The sequence below is a fragment of the Tamandua tetradactyla genome, chromosome 4 (genome assembly GCF_023851605.1).
Source record: "Tamandua tetradactyla isolate mTamTet1 chromosome 4, mTamTet1.pri, whole genome shotgun sequence".
Lineage (NCBI taxonomy): Eukaryota > Metazoa > Chordata > Mammalia > Pilosa > Myrmecophagidae > Tamandua > Tamandua tetradactyla.
Window position 1 is genome coordinate 103,710,369 of NC_135330.1, and position 22,789 is coordinate 103,733,157.

Below are 22,789 nucleotides of genomic sequence, written 5' to 3' on the forward strand. Positions count from 1 at the left end.
AATTTAGAAGTAGCAGTTATAACTCTAGAATAGATAGGACTGCTGTAAGAGCTTAAAATCTGGGACCCTTTGCAATAAGCTCCAACCTGATAACCCATGCTCTTGACTTCAGTTCACCAAGTTTTTATATTATAGTTAGTCCATATGAGTGAGTCATGATGGTATTTATCTTTTTTGTTGCTGACATTTCATTCAACATACTGTTCTCAAGATTCATTCTCCTAGTTGCGTGCCTGACAACTTTTTTTTCTTGCAGCGACTCAGAAGTTCATTGTATAAATACACCATAGTTCCCCCTTCAGTTCTTTGGTCATTGTACCCTTAGGCCATCTCCCTCCATTGTGAATTGAACACTGCCGCTATAACTACCAGTGTGCAAATGTTCATTTGTGTCATCACTTTCAGTTCCTCCAGCTATACACCTAGCAGTGGGGTTGCAGAATATTTATTACATCCCCAGCCCTAGCCTCCTGTTGAACCACCACACTGTCTCCAGAGGGGCTGTGCCTCTCAGCTTCCCTACATGTAGTGAATAAGTACATCTATTTCTCCACATTTTTTCTAGCACTAGTTTGTCTCTCTTCATTTTTAAAAAGTTGTATTTTCCCATCATATAATCCAACCTAAGTAAATAGCCATGATTTTGCCACCATAATGTGTATGAAGATTTTTTGTTTACTTCTGCAAAGAATCCATACTCATCCCACATTTGTTGACATTTAGTTTTGGCGTAATGACTTTGTTACATTCAATGGAAACATATTACAATGTTACTGTATATTTTCATGCTTTAGTTTCGGGTTCAAAATGATTTAAAACATAATAACAGCAGTGACAGTGAATTTTCATCAGGATTTCATTTATCTTATAAATATGTATAGAAAGTATATTTTTGTCCCATGATCCTTAGAAGCCTATTAGATGATTTCAATGTGTTTCCTTTTCTATTTTATCAAAATTGTTTTCACTCAAAAACAAAAACAATATTCATTTATTACAAGTTCTGGGAAGATGGTGGAATAGGATAGGTTGAGTTCACCCCGACTCCAAGGAAGAGCTACAGAAGGGATGAGAATGTGACTAGGATGGTGATTGCAGGGTGTAAGTGACCTGAGAAGGTCTTCTACACCACATAGGCAGGCCTGGTTGCAAAAGCTGAAGAACTGAGATGCAGAAAATGGGAGACCATCCAGCAGGTACAAACAACCCAACACAATACGTTCCAAACTGAAGTCCAGAGCCCTCAGGAGTGCATGGATGGGGAGACAGGGACTAGGAATTAAGCCAAGGTGAATTCCTTGAATGTGCTACCCCTTCTTGAATGTTGCAGCCCCACTACCCACAACTCACCCCATACCGCACATATCTGAATGCCATCACATGCCTTCCCTCCCCATGCTCCAGGGACCCCTGCGCCACCACCTCCACCCCATGCATACCCACTCCACATGCCCACACCAAGCCCACGCATACCTGTCCCAGACCTACTCACCTCTCCTGTGCAAGAACAGTCCAGCCACACCCCTTACGAGCCCTCCCTGCCCCTCCCTGCCGCAGCCCTGCAGGTGGTTGCCAGTATATAAAGGCTACACCTGCACCCCAGCCCATAGAGTTGTGCAATCCCGCCCCACCTCTCCCGGAGGTCTGCACATGTGTACATCAGTTTATGGCCCTCCCAAATCCGTGCACTTGCATCGCCCCCAGTCATGTTCCCCAGCTCTGAGCAAGTGCTGAGCTGTGCAGCCAAGACATACCCACTCCCATCCCATGCAGGCACAACCTGGCCCATTATCCCTGAGTTCTGCTCATGCACACACAGGTGCCCTTCCCTGTAGACTGGCACACACTGGGCCCATCCCACACCCCAGACCCGTTCATTCGCACAGCCATGTCCTCCCTGCTGCCAGGCACCCACACATTCATGCACTGACTTGACCTCGGTGCATCACCACTGATGTGCCCTGCCCTGCATCCCACATTCTGCTCCACATCCATCCAGCAAGTACAAGCCTACTACTGAAGGAAATCAGCTTTCGAAGTAAACCAATCATTTTATATGCTACAAAGACAGGAGAAGATGACTAAGCATATCATGATGCATAAAGATATAGCCCAACCTAACAACCAGATTAAAACATTGGAGGAAACACGGACTTTGGAACAACTAATTGGAGATGTTCATATAACTCTACTAAATAAAATAAATGGATGGCTAATGACATAAAGGAGATCAGGAAGACATTAGAACAGCATAAAGAGCAATTTGGAAGAATAAATAGAAAAATGGCAGATACCACAGAGATTAAAGATGCTATAGACCAAATAAAAAATATACTAGAGATACACAACAGCAGATTTGAAGAGGCAGAAGAAAGAATAAGTGAACTAGAGTACAGGACAACTAATTTCAAACACTCAAAACAGCAAACAGGAAAAAAGATGGAAAAATTTGAATTGGCTCTCAGGGAAATCACGGACAAAACAAAGCATATAAATTAAAGATTGGTGTCCTGGAAGGAGAAGAGAAGAGTAAAGGACTAGGAAGATTAGTTGAAGACATAATAAGGAAAAACTTCCCAACCTTTACAAAGGACATAAAATATGCAAATCAAAGAAGCCCAACGAACTCCAAAGAGAATAAATCCAAATAGGCCTTCCCTAAGACACATACTAATCAATCAGTCTGTCAAATATTGAAGAGAAACAGACTTTTTAGCGTTATCAAGGGTTGGAGGGAGCTGTTCTTGGGCTCCATTCTCCCCAAAGATGTTTTATACCACAAACAGCTGACAGAACCATCTTTCTCAAAGCTCCAGAAAAGACTTAAATTTGACAGTAACAGGGAACACTTTCAGTCAAGGAAAATGCAACTTCAGAATAGTAAGAACTTTTGGTGCCCTCCCATACCCTTCACTGGCTAAGAAAGTAGCCAACCAATACTCCCAGTAGGGATCCCTTGTCCTCTTTCCAGGAGGAGCAGAGTAACCCCTGTGCATATACTGGGAACATATATGTTGCCAGTTTGTCACGTGACAACCTGAGAGACTAAACACAGACACAATTATCAAAGGCTTATAATCACAGAAATTGTACTGAATGTAATGGCATCTCACAGAGCTCTCTGTCAGAAAACTGTAGAGTAGCAGTCAAATTGCAGCTGTTGCAAAGATTGGTATTGCATTGAATCTGTAGATCAGTTTGGTTCAGAGACTTTAATGACACCCCTTACAACAATGCCTAAAACATGTAAGCAGATCAACAAGGAAGTACAAGACTTGAAAAATCCTCTAAACAAACTAGACATAACAAGATGTATAGAACACTACACTCAACAACAGATGTATATTTTTCTATGGTGTACTTGGATCATTAACCAGGACAGACAGTATGTAAACTTAAAGAAAATCTCAATAAATTAAAGTCATACAATTTATATTCTCTGACCACAATAGAAGGAAAGTAGAAATCAATAACAGGAGGGTGTAAATCTCACAAATATTTGGAAATTAAACAGTATACTTTTAAACAACCAAAGTGTTGAAGGGAAAATTAGGAAATATCTTGAGGCTGATGAAAATGAATATAGTACATACTAAAATATATGGTATACAGCAAAAGCAGTGCTGAAAGGAAATTTATAGCTCTTTTGGGCTTACAGTGAAATGGAGAAAGACTTATAGTCAGAGATCTAACCTCAAAACTGGAAGAACTAGCAGAAGAAACACGAAGGGAGCAGAAGGAAGGAAATAATGAACATGAGATTGATGAATGAAATAGGGAACAAAAAACAATACAGAGAATCAACAAACCAAAAGTTTGTTCTTTGAAAAGGTCAATAAAATAGACAAATATTTAGCTTACCTGGTGAAAAAATAGAGTGAATACAAACAACAAATAGCATAAATGAAAAGGGAAACTTTACTGCTGACTCCAATGAAATAAAAAGCACTGTAATAGTAATATTATGAAGAACTGTATGCCAATGAGATAGCCAAGATGAAATAGACGTGTGTTTTAGAAACACACAAACTACTTCCACTGATCCAAGAATTAATAGATGATCTCAACAAACCAATTAGTAGTAAAGAGATTGGATCAGTAATTAATAACCGCCCACATAGATGAGCCCAGGAGCAGATGGTTTCACAGAGGAGTTGTATCAAACATTCCAAGACAACTCCAGTTCTGTTCATACTCTTCCAAAACTACTGAAGAGAAGGGAACAATCCCTAATTCATTCTATAAGCGAAAGATCGCCATCATATTATACTAAAGCCAATAAAAGATATCATTAGATAGGAGAACTACAGATCAATATCTCATGAATTGAGATGAAAAATCATCAACAAAATACTTGCAAACAGAATCCAGTAGGGTATTAAAAGAATTAAACACTGTGATCAGGTGGGATTTATCTCTTGTATGGAAGGTAGATTCAATATAAAGAAATCAGCGTAGTACACCACATATTAACCTCATGAGGGGGAAAAGAAACACATGATAATCCCAGTTGATGCAGAAAAGTCATTAGACAAAATCTAGCTCCCCTTCATGATAAACACATAGAACACTTCTAAGAAGAAAAGTTCCAGGAGGATAAAGGGCATATATAAAAAGCCCACAGCTAACATCTTACTTAGTAGTGAAAGACTGAAAGCTTTCCTTCTAAGATCAGGAAGAAGGATGCTCGTTTTTCCACACTGGACTTGGAGTTCTTTCCAGAACAGTTTTAGGCAAGAAAAATAGAAGATATTCAAATTGGTAATGAAGAAGCAAGACTTTCCCTGTTTGTATTTGATATAATTCTATGTACAGAAATTTCTGAAACATTCCTACGAAAGCTCCTAAAGGTTATGAATGGATTCAGCACAGTGATGGGGTACCATATCAACACCCAGTTCCATGCCCAGTTCCATGCCCAGTTCCATGGACTTGAAAAAAGAATTGTTACCATATATATAATCTAACATTTTTGTCTTTTTAATTATATTCATATATATATTTATATTCCTATCTATATATTTATTTTCATATATATATCTATCTATATATATATATATTTCAGTGTTGTTGCATTCACACCCAAGAATCAATGGTGTTTTTATGCACAAGCAGTGAACAATTGGACAAAGAAATCAAGAAAAAAAAATCCACTAGCAATGGCAATTAAAGGAATAAATCCAGCCAAAGATGTAAAGGATATGTATAAAGAAAGCTATAAGATATTGCTAAAAGAAATCCAAGATTGAAAGAAATGGAAGGACATTCCATATTCATGATTTGGCAGGCTAAATATTAAGTCAGTTCTGTTACATGTGTCAACAAGAATGAACTCTGAAGATATGTTGAGGGAAATTAATTATCCGGACAAAAAAGGACAAATATTATATTATCTTACAGATTTGAAACGATGAGAATAAGCAAACTCATGGAGTCATAATCAAGAGTATACGTTACCATGGGAAGGGGTAGTGATAGGGAATGGGAAGTTAAGGTTTAAAATTTACAGGGTTCATCATTTGGAATGATGGAAATGTTTTCATGATGAATGGTGGTTATAGTAGTGCATTGTGAATGCAACAAACAACACTGAAATATATATATATAGATACATATATGAAAATAAATAGATAGGAATATAAATATATGAATATAATTAAAAGGACAAAATGTTAGATTATATATATGGTGACAATTCTTTTTTCAAGTCCATGGAACTGGGCAGGCCACATGGCTCAGCAGACAGAGTTCTCAGCTGCCATGTCAGAGACCCAGGTTCAATTCCTGGTGCCTGCCCACGTTAAAAAAAAAAAAAAAAAAAAAAAAGTCCATGGAACTGTACTACGCAGTGAACCCAAGGTTAAAAATCATAGACTGTATTTAATAGTTCACTTATAAAAAAGTGCTAACATCTACTTCTAACAAGTGTTCTACACCAATACAAGGTGTTAATAATAGGGTAGTATATGGGAATCCTGAATCTAATATATGATTGTAGGAAACCTGCAAGTTTCTAATAAAGAAATAAATCTTGTACAAAAAGGGAAATCCTGCATCATATGGCTTCACTCATTTATTTTCCTAAATATTCTAAGAAAAACTAATATCTATAATGCTCAAAACCCTCCAAATTTGAGGAATAAGTAACTTTTCCCAGCTCATTCTGTGAGGCCAGCGTCATTCTAATACCAAAGTCAGTGGAAGACATCTCACAAATAGCAAAAAACAATCCATGTCTCCCTGTAGAACAGAGCCTGGAACCTACAATGGGAGTGCAGGTCAACTGTACTCTACATTGTGGAGGGGGTGGAGGTAGGGGTGTGGGACCAGCAACTGGGCCAGGAGTATCTCCTATGGCTTTTGAAGCTGTGTTTTCTTGTTTCAGCACTTGCTTGGTTAATGCAGCCCTTTAACTATTTTCTGTTTTGAGGAAGGTTACTGTCTTTAAGATTCCTCTGAGGATTTGCCCAAATCGGGTTGGAACCATGGTCACCCTTAGAGCCTGACCCACAGCGATCTGATATATGTAATCAGACCACACACCCTCAGAGTTTGAGGATTAACGAAGCGTTTTATCCCACCATGGTACCAGCAGGCTGCACAGGAGCCCAACCTCCATTCCCTGTGGCTGCCTGCCATGAGGCTAGGGTAAGGAGGAAGGTAGCTACTGAAGGAAGGGTGAAACTCAAAGGTATTTATTACAATTATAATTTACCAATTTCTTCCTCCTGCTCTTCGCTGGATGCTGCACAAGGTGTCAATAGACTCCAGAGTTTCAAATTAATTGATTCTAATAGCTCCTGTCCGTTTGGTAGTTTCCTTAATGGAGGAACTGATTCCTGGAGCTTCTTACTCCACCATCTTCCCACAATCACTCTGGTCTCTTTTGGAAGCTCTCTGGGGATATTTTTATTTTATCACTGCATTGTTAATGTCTGTTTGGCGTTTATAATTTCCATCTCTCCATTGGTATACTCTTTGAGTTCATCTGTTTTTTTTTTTTTTTTCCTGATTTGCTTTCATTCTTGTCCATGTTTTCGTTTAGCTCTTGAGCAAATTTAGGACTATTTGTAAACAATCTTTGCCTGATATGTCCCAGTTCTGATCCTCCACATTGATGGTTTCTGAAACTCCCAGGAGATTTCAGTTTGCAGGTGGCTTTTGAGGTCCATTTCTTTAGTGTATGCAATACACTATGGGAAATTTTACTTTATCTATTTAAACAGTCACAAGAAAACAACTGCCTGTTTTCTGATAAAAGGAAAATTATTTTAAAAAGTACATCAGCATAGGTTTATATATCAGCCTAGGCTTATGTAATTCTTCTAGTGATATTTGCAACCATATTTAGATTTAAAATCTAATGAAATTAGTGAATTAATAAAGTGACTCCATTATTTTCACTCAAACATAAATTCAAATTCTTAGAAAACTTAAGTATGTAGTACTTAAATTTTAATATATACTTCTGAAAAACAGACTTATGAAATGAACTTCTCACTATATCTTGGGAGAGTTTGTAAACATGTTTAACAAGTCCTAGCAAATATTATATGGCCTCTGCCCCACCACTTCCCTTCCTTATATTCCACCTCAGTAACCGGTTTCATTTTTGTCACATTTATGTTCATCACAAGTTTTCATATTTCATCACCTTTCCTTTATTTTTAATCCTAGTCTTCCTTCACAGAATTTTGGCTCTTTGTCCGAATGAACCCAGAACATCTAGTTCCCTTTTGTATTTCTAGGACTTTGTATATTTTTTGTTATAAAGAATCAATTACAAACTATTTAGTAATTAATTAGTGCTTAAAATCAACATTGTATGAGAATTTAATTTTAACTTAACTTGTAAATCCTGTCAAGATGAACATGATCTGTCCCATAGACTGAAACCCTGATCAGGTTTGGTATCTGCAACCAGGGCTTGTTCCCTTTTATGTTTCAGTCATTAGATTTGTTAAATATTTATCTCTGTACAAATGGAATACAAACAGAAGGTGAATTCTCTAATAAGAAAGGTGAGTAGTTCAGAACTTTCAGAGGAAAGCAAAGTTGTATTGTTCTGTGCAGCTTGCCTCATAATTGACTTGAACTCAATGCCCTCTCTTAATTTTGGGTTCAGTGAGATGTGAGGTGTCTTTTACCCATTTCCATTTTATTCATAGTCAATTTCCATATATTGTTCTATCAAAATAGTTGTCTTAAAATATTTAAATTTTATTATTATATGATTTCTTTTTACCTCCCCAGTTACTTCAACTTTAGAACATGGAAAGAGAAGAGAACAGGATTCAGTCTTTAGAGGTTCTGGTATTGTTTGAGGACTACCAGGCAGAATACAAGAAGGAGTGACTAGAATACCTTGACTACACTCAGGGAACTGAGATGTCAGAGAATTCTAGGAAAAAGAAAGTTATCAAAAGAAGGTTATGTCCTTGCTTTTTTCGTTCTAGTTTATACACTGAAAACCACAAACTGGATTCATTTATGGGGAGCTCGTTGGAACTGGTAGCATGATTTATTTCAAAAGATTTTTAGTGATGTTGGGAAGTCATCATTTGAAGCAGTGTGAGGAAAGGGTGAAAGTGGTCATACAGTTTGCCTATGACAGGAGGAACAGGATATCAGACATGAGAGGAAATTTTACAGGAGCAGTTTGCTTCAAAATAAGTGAGGAAATGAGTTTAAGTAATGAGGGGTTTGATTGTAATAAGAGGAGAGATTACCGGTAAAGATTTCAATTTTAATTACCATTATGGTTTCTGACGAGAACAGGAAAGACAGGATTTAAATCAGGGTTAACTTGCCCCTTCAGTGTGAGAGAAAGAATAGCTAATTTATGTGGATGCAGCAGTAATTGTAGATTTTGTTTCTGAACTGAGGTGATTTGTCAGGTTACATAATTCATCTGATTATTATGAGTTTAATCCTATTTGCTGAAAGAAATGTGAGTGAGATTAAAACTATGGGACCAGAAATGATTGTAGAATTTGGAAGAATGATTCGGTTATCAAGATATATCTGAAAGCTCTAGGCGTAATGACTATATTTTGCCCTAAAACAATAGCTTAGTTATGTGCGAGGTCAGATGCAATAACGGACAAGGCAGGTAGTTTAGAATCACCTTCCATGTGGGCAGATGTGGTAAATGCGCAAAAGTTTATTTATTGGTGGGGTAAATACTTAAAGCAACTTTAGAAATATTCTCAGGAAATACGTGAAGTAAATTGACCTTTATCATCAGGGTTAACATGAGGATTACACTTTTTTCTTTTTTTTTTTTTTTTACATGGGCAGGCACCGGAAATCAAACCTGGGTCCTCTGGCATGGCAGGCGAGAACTCTGCCTGCTGAGCCATCGTGGCCCGCCCGGATTACACTTTTAAGGACTATGTAATTCTCCTTTGCATTCTCTCTCCCTCTCCCAACATGGCGGTCTCAGCAAAAAAAAGAAGAAGAAGAAGGGGAAGACTATCTCCCTAACAGACTTCCCGGCTGAGGATGGGGGTCCTGGTGGAGGAAGCACATATGGTCCCAAACCAGTCAACTGGGCTGATGAAACAGATGACCTGGAAGAAGATGTTTCAACCACATGGCACAGTAATGATGACGATGTTTATAGAGCACCTCCAATTGACTGTTCCATCCTTCCCACTGCTCCACAGGCTGCTCGGGAACCCAATATTGACTGGAGCCGTCTTCCCAAATCTCTTCCCTACACTGCTTTTCTAGGGAACCTGCCCTATGTGTGACAGAAGATTCCATTAAGGAAATCTTTAGAGGATTAAGTATCAGTGCAGTGCGTTTATCACATGAACCCAGCAATCCAGAGAGGTTGAAAGGTTTTGGTTATGCCGAGTTTGAGGACCTGGATTCCCTGTTCAGTGCCCTGAGCCTCAACAAAGAGTCTCTAGGTAACAGGAGAATTCGAGTGGACGTTGCTGATCAAGCACAGGATAAAGACAGAGACGATCATTTTTTTGGCCATGATAGAAATCGAGATTCCGACAAAACATACAGACTGGAGGGTCTGTCCTGCCACAGCCAGCTTTGATGACTACCTACCTAGAAGAGGTGATGATAGCTTTTGAGACAAGTATCATGATCATTATGATTCAGACCGGTATTGTGATGGATATCGTGACAGTTATCGTGACAGCCCACGCCGAGATATGGATAGATATAGGGGCTGGGATCGCTATGATGACCGAGGCAGCAGAGACTATGATAGAGGTTATGACTCCAGGATAGGCAGCGGCAGAAGAGAAGTTGGTGGTGGGTACCGCAGGGATGATGACTACAGAGGAGGCGGGGACCGCTATGAAGACTGATATGACAAACAGGATGATCGGCTTTGGAGCTCCAGAGATGATTACTCTTGAGATGATTATAGGCATGATGACAGAGTTGCCCCCCCCCCCAAAGACCCAAACTGAATCTAAAGCCTCGGAGTACTCCTAAGGAAGATGATTCCTCTGCTAGCACTTCCCAGTCCAGTCGAGCAGCATCCATCTTTGGAGGGGCAAAGCCTGTTGACACAGCTGCTAGAGAACAGGCAGTAGAAGAACAGCTACAAAAGGAACAGGAGAAATTGCATCAGCTGGATGAACCAAAACTAGAACGACGGCCTCAGGAAAGACACCCAAGTTGGTGGAGTGATGAAACTCAGGAACTGGAACCATCAAGGACAGGAAGTGAGTCATCGCAGACCGGCACTTCCACCACATCTGGCAGAAATGCACGAAGGAGAGAAAGCAAGAAATCTCTGGAAAATGAAACAGTAAGGAAGAAGACTGTCATTCTCCAACTTCTAAGCCTCCCAAATCTGATCAGCCTCTAAAGGTAATGCCAGTCCCTCCACCAAAGGAGAATACTTGGGTGAAGCAAAGTTCTAAGTTCTAATCCTCCTGCTCGATCTCAGAGTTCAGACACAGAGCAGCAATCTCCTACAAGTAGCTGTGGAAAAAGTACCTTCAGCTCAACCATCTGAGGAAGGACCAGCAAGAAAAGATGAAAACGAAGTAGATGGGGCATGCGTCCCAAAAGGCCACAGTGGGAACTCCATCCGTGGTCCAGGAGATGGACAGAGCAAAGACCACTGGAAGGAGTCTGATAGGAAAGATGGCAAGAAGGATCAAGACTCTAGATCTGCACCTGAGCCAAAGAAAACTGAAGAATATCCAGCCTCTAAGTTCAGTTCTGCAAGCAAGTATGCTGTTCTGTCAGTTGATGGTGAAGATGAAAACGAGGGGGAGGAATACACTGGATAAACCTCTACATCCTATGCTTTCTCCTAGTCTCACTCCATCCTGGAACATTTGAGAGCAAATCAAACCTCTATCCAGACAAGACAAAATAAAACACACCATCCCCTGGAGACTTTTCTTAACTTTTTTTTTTTAATGAAATGAAATTCTTTTGCATGCTCCTGCAGCCTATAAAGTATTGAACTAACTGGAGTATTGCCAGTGTAGCCAGAGAGAAAGAAACACACAGCTTTTAAAGGGAAAGTTGTGTGTTTTTATGACAGCATGCTGTTACCTGTGTGATCAGTACCTAGGGACCTCCATTTAGCAGAAATGGTGATGACAGTGATTCAGTGTCTGGAATCTGGTTGGACAGTAGGGCAGGTTTAAGAAAGAGTGTGAGAATTCTACCTTTTAATTCTTACTATCCTATTGTGGCATATATGAATTCTGAAACATTATATAAATAAGTTTTCCATCCTTGGAAAGATAGGTTAAATAGTCTCTGAGGTCATTTTAGTCTCCAGGAGGTTGCCAGCCCCTCTTCTTAATTTAATTCTGAGCTTTAGGGCCAACTTAGGGGGAATTGCTTCATTTTTACACCCCCCCCCCAGGGGGGTAGTTGGGAGTGAGTCCACAGGCCATGGGAGAATAGGACTACTTTGTGACCAAAATAAATGGGAAAGACATGATTTGAAAAGCTTTGGGAGATGATGGATTATTTGCACCAGATAATAGGGAAATGGTGTGCTCTCCAATAAACATATATGGTTACTTCCTAGAGCAGGAAGCACTTAAGGGTCGTGGGATTTCCTAGATCTTTTGTGTGTCCTGATTTTGCTCTTTGTAAACACTATCCTATATATTCACATTCATTTGAAACCTTAAAGCTTTAAGAATTAAGTCTCATTATCATTGTCCTATGTTTCTCATACTTTTTACTATTACTTCCCACAAACTGCTTCTATTTAAGTCACATACCTAATCTCTTAGATATTTTGTATCTCAGCCACTGGGAGCTGTCAGTTGAAGAATCACTGCTTTTCTCAAGCAAATTAGCTCCTTGAAGTCTTTACTTTCCTTCCCTCCACCTGTTTCTGCTCCTGCTTCTTTGACCCCTTTTATGGGTCAGGAAACTCCAGAATTAATGGTCTCGGGTAGTGAATAAGGGTGGAAAAATAGGGACAGTTAAATTGGGGGCATTTCTTCCAACCTTGATTGGTTTATTTTTACTTCATTTTTTTATTAGTTTCCTCCTCTCTCTACTGAAATCCCACAGTTTGGGTTTACAATGTGGCCTAGAACCAGTGAGTATATGTGGTTTTGTTTTGTTCTTTTTTTAAGCTTCCCTTGAGAGAATAAATGATGGAGAAAACTATCTAACAAGGTCCTGGTTTCTCTTGCAACAAAATGCATAACTTCCTTGCTTTTGTGTGCACCTCTTACAGGGGTCGGCTTGGTAGATGGTGTCCTTCCCATCATGGGCAGTATTGGTACCTGCAGAAAAAATGACACGTTGGTCTCTTGTTTGCAGTCCTTTCTCACATAAGTCCTAGGTTATACCCTGTCCAGCCATGTAGGGTGTTGGTTCGCATGTGCTGCAGCAGTGGACATAATGAATCATTTACCCAGTGGACATAAAAGGTATTCCAAGTGAATTTTTAAAATTATTGGCATGGACTGGCTACTAGCTAGGAAGTGAGCTTTTAGAAAGAGAAAGCCAAGGGTGAAAGGTTTTTGGTTTGTGTTTTAACTATTTGCTGTAGATGATGAAAAGGTAGGGTTTGCCCTCTTTATGTCTACTCTTCTTCCAATAGTTGTATCCAAAACTGTTCTTTCCTAGTCCCCTACTCTCCTCCCCTCTGTTAAAACAGAAACAGTTATTGATTTAAGTCCAGGTCCTGAATACATGTAGAATTTGTATAAAAATATCTTTTATGAAAATGATTTGTTATCTGTAGACTTAATACCTGGGAGATATCTTGAGATGTAAAATCCCCATCCTTTGGGTTGTGGTGTTTTTTTGTTTTCTCCAAATAAATCTGATCTTTAAAGTTAAAAAAAGAACTATGTAATTCTCCAGTTATATTTAATAAACCATTTTTCCCCGTGACTTTATGTAAAAATGAATAAGTAATCCTACCTCTTTATGACACATTAACATTATTTGTCCATGAAATGTGTGTAATTATTAATGATGTTTTAGAGGAGCGTTTACATTATACACATCAGTTCACATATATAAATAATGAAATTTAGGATGTCACAGGTGATGATGATTAATATATCATCATCACCTGTGACATCCAGTTGCCCGTTCACAGAAATATCAAAGTAAGCAAATAGATTTTCTCCCAAATCTCATCACTCTGTATCTTCTGAGCCTCCTTATGTATCTTCTAAGCCTCCTAATATTGATGATTGTGGGACATGGCAATGACATTATGACCCATCTACTTGTGCTGTTTTCTGATGCAGGGGATTTTCGTGATTAGATTTGCATGATGGGAGTCATTGATCCTTCAAATTGATCAAGAACTTGAATAGATCTACCCCGTAAATATAAGTTTCTTGGTTGATATCCAAATCGATTGGGGTGAGATCTAGAACTTATTACTGATGGTATTACATTGTAAACATCACTTGTGAAAGAACCGAGATGATTTAGTGCAGATGCACCAAGAAGGACAGGTGTAGGTTAGAACAGGGAGGGAGGGAGAGTTCAGCTGTTGTATCAACCAAGCATAATTATATCTGAGAATTCCAGATGGCTTTCTCTTATGGTGGAGACCTAATTCTATATGAATCATGGGTCAGGAAGTCCTATGTTTTGGAATCAGGGGAAGGAATTAAAAGTCTCTGAGCACTGTGGGATAATTACTTCATACATTTCAGTGATTTTCATGTCCTTATGTGTAAAATGAAGGCATTTATCTTTTCATTATTTGCTAGAGAAGCCAGGACCACCTATGTCTTGACCCAGGGAGAGGTGAAACCACTCCCTATTTTTCTTGGAATGCATTTCATGTTTCTGTTGATTGGACTATGTTTCCTCCCAGGTAAAGGTTTGGGATTCATGATAGGTGAGTCTAGGAATTATGGTCAGGACTTGAGTCTGAAGGTTTCTATCTCTTTTCTCAGCTTTGCTCACCTACTGCTTGTGTGGTTGTGAGTGAAAATCCAAAGGAAAACAGTTGTCAGCTGAGCTATTGACAATGCAACCATGGGTAAGTAGGGAATTCTTCAGCTGAAGTTACACCACTGTTGCCAGCTGATAGGGAGATTTCTGCTATTGTTATGACTATTCTGAGTCCATTTATGAGTTGTTCAAGAATCGGAGCTTTAGTTTAGTTTATCCAGATTCTAGAATAATTATGGTAAATTTGGGACCCATCAATGAATAATTGCCTTCCCAATATTACAATAATTTGTTCCAATCTCCATTAGGATTGTGTATTCTCTAAAGAAATGAGAGATGTTTTATTTTTCTTACTCAACTCTTGACTCATTGGAGAAATAATGCACTCATATATGACTCATAGATATGTCCGTGCCTGAAATTGGCTTAGACATGCAGTGAACATAGGTAATAGCGATGAGTAAGAGCAGAAGTTAACAGTCATTGTGGAAGCTGATAGTTCAACGGGTGCCTGTGGTCAATTCAGCTTTACACGTGATGGGGTAGAAGACTATGCATTTTTGACCAGAGCTCAAGAGAAAGTTAGGACATAAAAGGAAATGAGGAATTATTTGTTTTCCCCAATTTGATTTTCTTAAAATTTTGATAGTATATATTTTCATGTTTTGAAATATTCAAAAAAGGAAAACTAAAATTTTCCTTACAAATATTGTTGCTAATTTCCCCTCAATTTTTGTGACTCACCTTTATTTAAATGTTATAAATGGATGCAGTCTCTAAGAACTTTTGTCCCCTTATGTTGGATAAAATTTATGGCCCTGAAAAATTTATAAGATTTGAAGAGAACAGAAGTAAGGAACTGGCTTCTTTTATTCTTGAACAGACAGATGAGATGAAGATATAAGAGGGACAACAAAAACTGCTGTTGTAGGCCCCAGAAAATGTTGAGAATGGGTGGTCTTTTACCACAGGAATGGTTAGACCAGGGCCATCTTTCAGTACAAGCGTCACAGTGGTCCCTGACTTGATCCTGCACCAACTGTATTTAACATTTTCACAAACATCTGAGTTATATAAAATTAAGGGAAGCAGCAGGTACTAATCCAGAATTATGTATGAAACCAGTTCCGTTCTGTAGAATTCTGCACATTGCTTCAATTTCCCATGACACATTAATAACAGACCAGTGAATTGAATTTACATTGAAAGCGCTTCACACATTAGCACATTGGATCTGTTCAAATATATTAATATAATGTTAAACAATTTTACATGAGAAGATAGTGAGGTCATCCATATATGGGAAAAATTCAACCCTAGTCATTTTTTAAACATCAGATATTTCTTGCCTTATGATGGGTCTGTAGATTTACCTGAAATTGGTTGATAGGTTGTTTTAGTTATGGATGCTCTAGAGCAAGTATTATAATCAGCATCAGGAAATCATGATTACAAGTCTTTTGGGAAATTTTCAGGTATGTGTCACACCCCATGTCATGTGATTTTGTTTTATAATGAAATTGTATGTATTCAGAATGTCTTAAGTTTCTGTGAGTGTATCTGAAAGGCATACAGCAAATAAGCATTGAGATTGATCTCATTGGAACTTCAAAGATGTTGTTAGCTTTATGTGCACTGTCTCTGCTTCCTTAGTGCTGTTATTTTGCGCATCACATCCAGTACTTTGTTAAGGATAGCTTTGTGTGAATACAAATTTTTGTAATATGTTAGGTCTTAATAACCTTCAAAGATGTAGCTGTAGATTTCACCCAGGAAGAGTGGGCATTGCTAGACACATCCCAGAGAAAGCTGTTCAGAGAAGTGATGCTGGAAAATATCAATCATCTGGTCTCAGTGGGTAAGTCTCTGAAATGTATCAATCACAGTATATGCCTATCAGTCATCTGTCTAATCTAGCTGTCTGTCATCTACTTGTGTATCCATCTTATCTGTCATATATCATCGTCTATATCTTTATTTTAAGGACCTAGGTCAGCTTTTTATATTCCTTATATTTTTATATTTTATACCAGTACACAAATTATTTTATAACAAATTCAACCACCTAAATAAAATATATTTTCTAACATTTTACTTACATCCAGTTCACCCTCATAAAATTTAAACTTCTTGACCACAACTTAATGTCTTTATTGAGTCTCAATCTTTAACTCTTCTAGTGCTAGGGAGTTAATGATGTTTGAATAGATAAATAAGGGACTATACATTTTGAAGTAATTATTCTGCTCTAAGGGCTATGCTGAGGCTTCAGAACCTACCACATGTATCATTTTCCACGTAGAATTCAGAGTGTTTTCATGGAGATTAGGCTTAATCAATTATTTTTTAAAATGATAATCAACTGGAAGCATAGAATTTCTCCTTATTTAGAATATGGAGGATTCTGTAGTCTCTGTTCAAATTTTTGCATGGGCAGCAACAACTAGAAGTCTTCACTGTGAGAAAAATGGTCAAAAGTTACCCTTTGCTGTTGAAATATTGTCAGTGTTCTATTTTCAAAGTACTTTTGCTTGTTGACCTTTAATGCTTATCTCTTTAGTAACCTATCATGGACTTGATAATGCAGTGTCAATAATTATTTCAAATTCCAAGTATCTTTTCTCCTATAAACAGGATATCAGGTTCGGAAATCATATGTGTTTCCCCAACTGGCACAAGGAGAGACAGGGTGGAGAGAAGGAATGAAATTTCTCCGAAATCAGAGTCCAGGTGTGTTCTAGGAACCTATGCATCAGTAGTTGAAGGGCATCTTGCATAAGTGAGTGGGTCCTTGGAAATATGAATATCAGATTTCCTTAAGTTAGGTATGATTTATGAAATGTAAGTGAGGATATTGGGGAAATTGTCTTCATATGTGCTCATTTTGTATAAACTTATCACTCTCAATTCAAGTATGTCTGACTTTGGGGAAGGGGATATTCATGTACTGTTGGAATTCAATTTAAATTTTCCTGGTCTTACTCTTTCACCTCCCTTATATCCCAACTTCTTTTTATGTTTGTTATATTTCAATCTTTAAAATTTTTCTGGTTTTTAATGCCCTATAATGTTTTCTTCTGCCTAGAGTATTCTTAAATTTGATATTCTTTCTCATCCAAGTATCAGTCAGTATTTGAAATGTATTGACAGGTATTTTGTAATTTCCAATGTTTTTATTTCCTTAATTATGCTCTAACATTGTATTATTTTTTACCCAAATAATTCTAGGCAGGAAAATTGCATGTAAAAAGCAAGAAATGATAGTAATGCAACTTACCTACAGAAAGGACAATTCTGACATCATGTCATTGGTAAGCTTCATTGGTGTGAATCTTAGTTTTCTAACTGAAAATCTGGGGATTGAATAAATGAGGAATTGAGTACAGTCACCTAGCTGTAATGAATGTTGGAGTTAAAAATTAATTCAGCAAAAATCTTTGATAGTTTGAATTTAGGGAATATTAAACTGAATGCAAAACTCTGAATTCTTATGAAAGATGATTGCATAAACATGGTTCATGTGCATAAACTTTGAAATATCATGAAATTCAAAATTTATTGGATAGCTCTGCAATTGAATGGCTTATTAGAGAAAATTTCCATGCATGAAGGTGAATAATATGTATATGAAATTGAAATGGGAAAGATTTTCATTGGAGACTTTCAGTGAAGGATTATTGGCGAATTTATTTGTAGGGAAATGAAGAAATGTATGTATATGGACAAATGCTTGACAGTCTCTCATCTAATTCCTCACAGCAGATATCACACACCCAAAAGAATGCCTTTCATTGTAAGGATTTGCATGAAGATTCTACTCTCAGATCCGCAGGGACTCGCCGTGCATTAAATCCCATGAGAAAGAAACCGTATTTAAGCAAATTACTTCGAAAAGTCCTCAGTGACCAGTCATCTTGTAATCAACATAAGCAGGTTCATGCTAGAAGTAAATCATATGAATGCCATCAGAGTCACACCGGAGAGAAACACTATGAATGCCATATATGTGGTAAAGCATTCAGTCACTCTCAGAGTGTTAGACGACATGAGAGAACACACACTGGAGAGAAACCCTACAAATGCCATACATGTGGGAAAGCCTTCATTCGTTATTATGGCCTCAGACAACATGAGAGAACTCATACTGGAGAGAAACCCTATGAATGTCATCACTGTGGGAAAGCCTTCACTCAGTATTTTTATCGTCAGCAGCATGAGAGAACTCACACTGGGGAGAAACCCTATGTGTGTCAGCAATGTGAAAAAGCCTTCACTCAATATTCTCATCTTCAAAAACATATGAGAAGTCACACTGGAGAGAAACCGTATGAATGTCATACATGTGGTAAAGCATTCAGTCATTACCAGAATGTTAGAGAACATGAGAGAACACACACTGGAGAGAAACCCTATGAATGTCATACATGTGGAAAAGCCTTCAGTTATTGTTCTTCCCTTAGAAAACATGAGAGAACTCACACTGGAGAGAAACCCTATGAATGCCATAAATGTGGTAAAGCATTTAGTCGATGTTCTCATCTTAGACAACATGACAGAACCCACACTGGAGAGAAACACTATGAATGTCGAACATGTGGGAAAGCCTTCATTTACTGTTCTGCCCTCAAAATACATGAGAGAACTCACACTGGTGAGAAACCCTATGAATGCCATACATGTGGTAAAGCCTTCAGTCAGTGTTCTCATCTTAGGCAACATGAGAGAATACACACTGGAGAGAAACCCTATGAATGTCATACGTGTGGGAAAGCCTTCATTAATTGTTCTACCCTTAAACGACATGAGAGAACTCACACTTGAGAGAAACTCTATGAATGCCATCTATATGGGAAGTCCTTCAGTCGATACCATTTTAGAAAATGTAAGTGAATGCACAGATGAACCCTATGAATGCCATCTTGTGGGAAAAGCATCAGTAGTATATTAATCTTAGATAACATGAGAGAACACACCTGGAGAGAAACATTGTGAATGCCATGCATGTGGGAAGGCCTTCAGTCAATGTCATATCCTCAGACAACATGAGAGGACTGAAACTTGAGGGAAACCCCATGAATATCATCTGTGTGGGAAAGTTTTCACTCATAGTTCTGCCTTCAGTAAACATGAGGCAGTGTGCAGTGGACAGAAGCCATAAGAATGTTGTCTCTATGGGAACACCTTCATTTTTCTAATTTAAGATGATATGAAATTATTCGAACTTGAGAGGAAGCCTATGAATATTATCAGTTTGGGGAAACCCTCAGTCAATATTCTGACTTTAAATAGATGAGAGACTCACACTATATAATTTGAATATTGAAGAGGTTTTAGCCATTGCACTAAACTTTAAACACACCAGAGAACTCACATGCTGAAAACCACCATGTAACAATATGGCAATGTCTTTCTTTGTCAGTATGTTTCATTTATTATAAGAGAACTTATACAGGGAAGAATCCATATGACTGTCATCTTTGTAGCAAAATCCTTAGTAGTTGGGCTGGGAAATTACCATATGAAAGAAGCTACAGGATAAATCTAATGAAAGTGAGAAGTCCTCATTTTATCAGTCTGCTAAGTAAGCCACAGTAATTACATGTGAGGAATTCTGTGTACTCAACATGAATGTGCCTTAATTTGTAACTAACCCATTAAATAAAATGTGTGGGCTCCACAAGAATGAATCATTAGGTCTGTAATTACTGTGTATGAGTAATTACTGAATAGCAATTACTGTGTCTCTAAGGAACATTGTTTTCTTTGAAGGATTGGGCAAATTATTGGATATCTGGTGGCTGAGTTAAAGATTAGTGGTTGAAATCTTATGTTTCAATATAGGAGAATATGAAGTCTGATTTGTGAATTTCCTGGAATAAATGAATATGTATATGTGGTTGTCTTTAATGTACCAGTGATGAACATTTTTTACATCAGTGATAAAAAGGGTAGGAACGGTTATGTTTGCTTTGCTTCTGATCTTAGAAGAAACAGTACTTCATCTGAGTAACAGTATTTATGATTGGGTGAGGGCTTTCTGCACACAGTAGTTCATTGAGTCAAGAATATATCCAGACAGTTCATGTTTCCCGTTACTAAAGGCTAATTAGGAGTATCAGTCTGGGTACACTGAAATAGTTATCTTAATAATCAAAGAAGTAATATACCCCAAAATCTATCAGGCAAAGCCATTTTGATGGTCCAAATGTGGAAATCCAGTCCTTGACATTAATTTTTAAAAAGTTATCCAGAGCATGCATATATGAAAAATTTCCAGCTAATTTCATAATTCTAAAATATTAAATAGTGAATGCATTTGTAACAAAATTAGGAACACTAGAAGTATTTCTATTCTCATCTCATGTTCTGGTTTACAAGCTGCCAGAATGTGATATACCAGAAATGGAATGCTTTTTAAAAGGGGAATTTAATAAGTTGCAAATTTACGGTTGTAAAGCTGTGAAAATGTCCAAATTAAAGCAGGGCTCTAGAAATGTCCAAATTAAGGCACCAACAAGAGGTTACCTTCACTCAAGAAAAGTCAGTGTAGTTTAGGGTTTCTCTCTGAGCTGGAAAGGCACATGGTGAACAAGGTGACACCTGCTACCCTTCTCTCCAGGCTTCTAGTTTCATGAAGCTCTCCTGGGGGCGTATTCCTTCATCTCCAAATGTCTCTGGCTGCATGGGCTCTTCTGTTTCTCGTGGGTCTCTGCTGTCAAGCTTTTTTCCAAATGCTTCTTTTAAAGATTCCAGTAAACTAATCAAGACCCACCTGGAATGGGTGGAGTTACCTCTCCATCTAATCAAAGTATCAGTACCCACAACTAGGTAAGCCACATCTCCATGGAGAAAATCGAATCAAGTTTCCAACACATGGTGCTGAATAGGGATTAAAAGAAAAAGCTGTTTCCCTGAGATGGATCAGGATTAAAACATGGCTTTTCTAGGGAACATAATTCTTTCATGCCAGCACATCTGGTATTTTATGAAATACTGAAAAACTGATTGTTTTGCCCTAGAAACCAAGGAAATGTTTTTTCTCGTAATTTCTGTAATATAAAGACATAGGAATGGAATCGTATAGTGTATTAAGTTAGAGTAAAAAAGCAAAAAGCTTGGGGCTAAAAATAGGAAACTTGTTTGCAGATAACAGATATATAGAAACCACTATTAAGTTTGAAAAAGAAAACTAGAGGCCATTACCAATTTTAGGAATGTCACATGGCCTAAAGTAAAAGATAAATTTGATTTCTGTATACTAGAAATTTATTGAGAGAGAGAATCTATTTTACTGGGCCCATAATTTCATGGTGTTAGAATTTGAATTTCCAGTTCAGGTTTGGATCCACCCTGTAGTAGAAGCTGTCATGGGAAATTCAGCTATTTTATGGATGTCACTGAGATTACATCCATTATCCTCATTCTCCTGGAAGGGATTGTCCTCACCCTCTCACCCACCAGGATCTCAAGCCTCATTTTATTTTTTGATGTGAAAAGTACTTTGGTGTATCCATTATTGGCTATGTCATTCCACAGATACTGTAATAGGACTTTTGCCATATACATAAATATGAGTAACATCAAAGGTTTCTTTTCACACCACCAATTGTTCCAAAGTCCTTTTGTTACACTAGAAAGTGTTTAATTCTCTAGTCACATTCTGTCCACAAACCTGATCACACTGCTAGGCCATTGATAGGTACATGATAGGTACACTTGGATCTAAGTATCCAAGTGTCCCAGGATTATTAGGATCACTCTCAGTTCAGCCCACTGGGCACTTTTACAGCAAGAAGTGGTATATCATTTCGTTCACGCAAGGGAAACAGTGGCTTCTGCCCAAAGGATGCCAGATGGCTTCAGCTTGGCTTACTCATTAGTGAATCAGTACAGAACATCTGGTGGGATGTCCATAAGTCAGGGTCCTCTGGATTTCAATTCACAGAAAGAAGGGCCTTCTGGTATTGCAATAGGCCCGTATTTGATGGACAGCTTTATCAACCCCTCATGCAAACATGTTACTTCCTGGGCATATGGGCAAGCACTGAATTTATCATTTCCATTTGATGTTACTCTGTCATTGGGTACAGGCTGGGTAAGGGCTGTTATTACAGAGAATGCAGTATATGATAGGGGTTTCTGTCCTCAGGAAGACCTGAGAACTTTTGGTAATCCTTTCACTTCCCCCACAAACCAACAGAACACCATAAGTTGTCTTTCCTAGGAGTTAATGCTGGGCTGCATCTGTGAACTTTTTGCAATAAAGTCCCACAGTTCTTTGTTCCATATGACTTGTTATCATGTTTCCCTTCTACTGGAATGCAGCCTTCGATACCCAGTAGCTGCAATTACAGAGTTGTACTACTCAGTAAGTTCTTACTTTTGGACATTGTGTACTTAT

The 22,789-nt window shown here is 38.1% G+C and overlaps 1 protein-coding gene and 1 pseudogene across 1 annotated transcript in view; both read left to right on the forward strand.

The window, feature by feature from the left end:
- LOC143681247 (uncharacterized) overlaps positions 1-22,575 on the forward strand; it is a 53,426-nt gene extending 30,851 nt beyond the window's left edge. The window contains 6 exon segments of the mRNA XM_077158099.1: positions 14,391-14,476; positions 16,120-16,246; positions 17,023-17,118; positions 17,617-17,699; positions 18,148-19,161; positions 19,163-22,575. Of these exon segments, the coding sequence (XP_077014214.1) occupies positions 14,465-14,476; positions 16,120-16,246; positions 17,023-17,118; positions 17,617-17,699; positions 18,148-19,161; positions 19,163-19,336 (1,506 nt within the window). The 5' untranslated portion in view covers positions 14,391-14,464 and the 3' untranslated portion in view covers positions 19,337-22,575.
- On the forward strand, positions 1,449-14,384 carry LOC143680453 (eukaryotic translation initiation factor 4B pseudogene; annotated as a pseudogene).
- Positions 22,576-22,789: the final 214 nt, after the last annotated feature.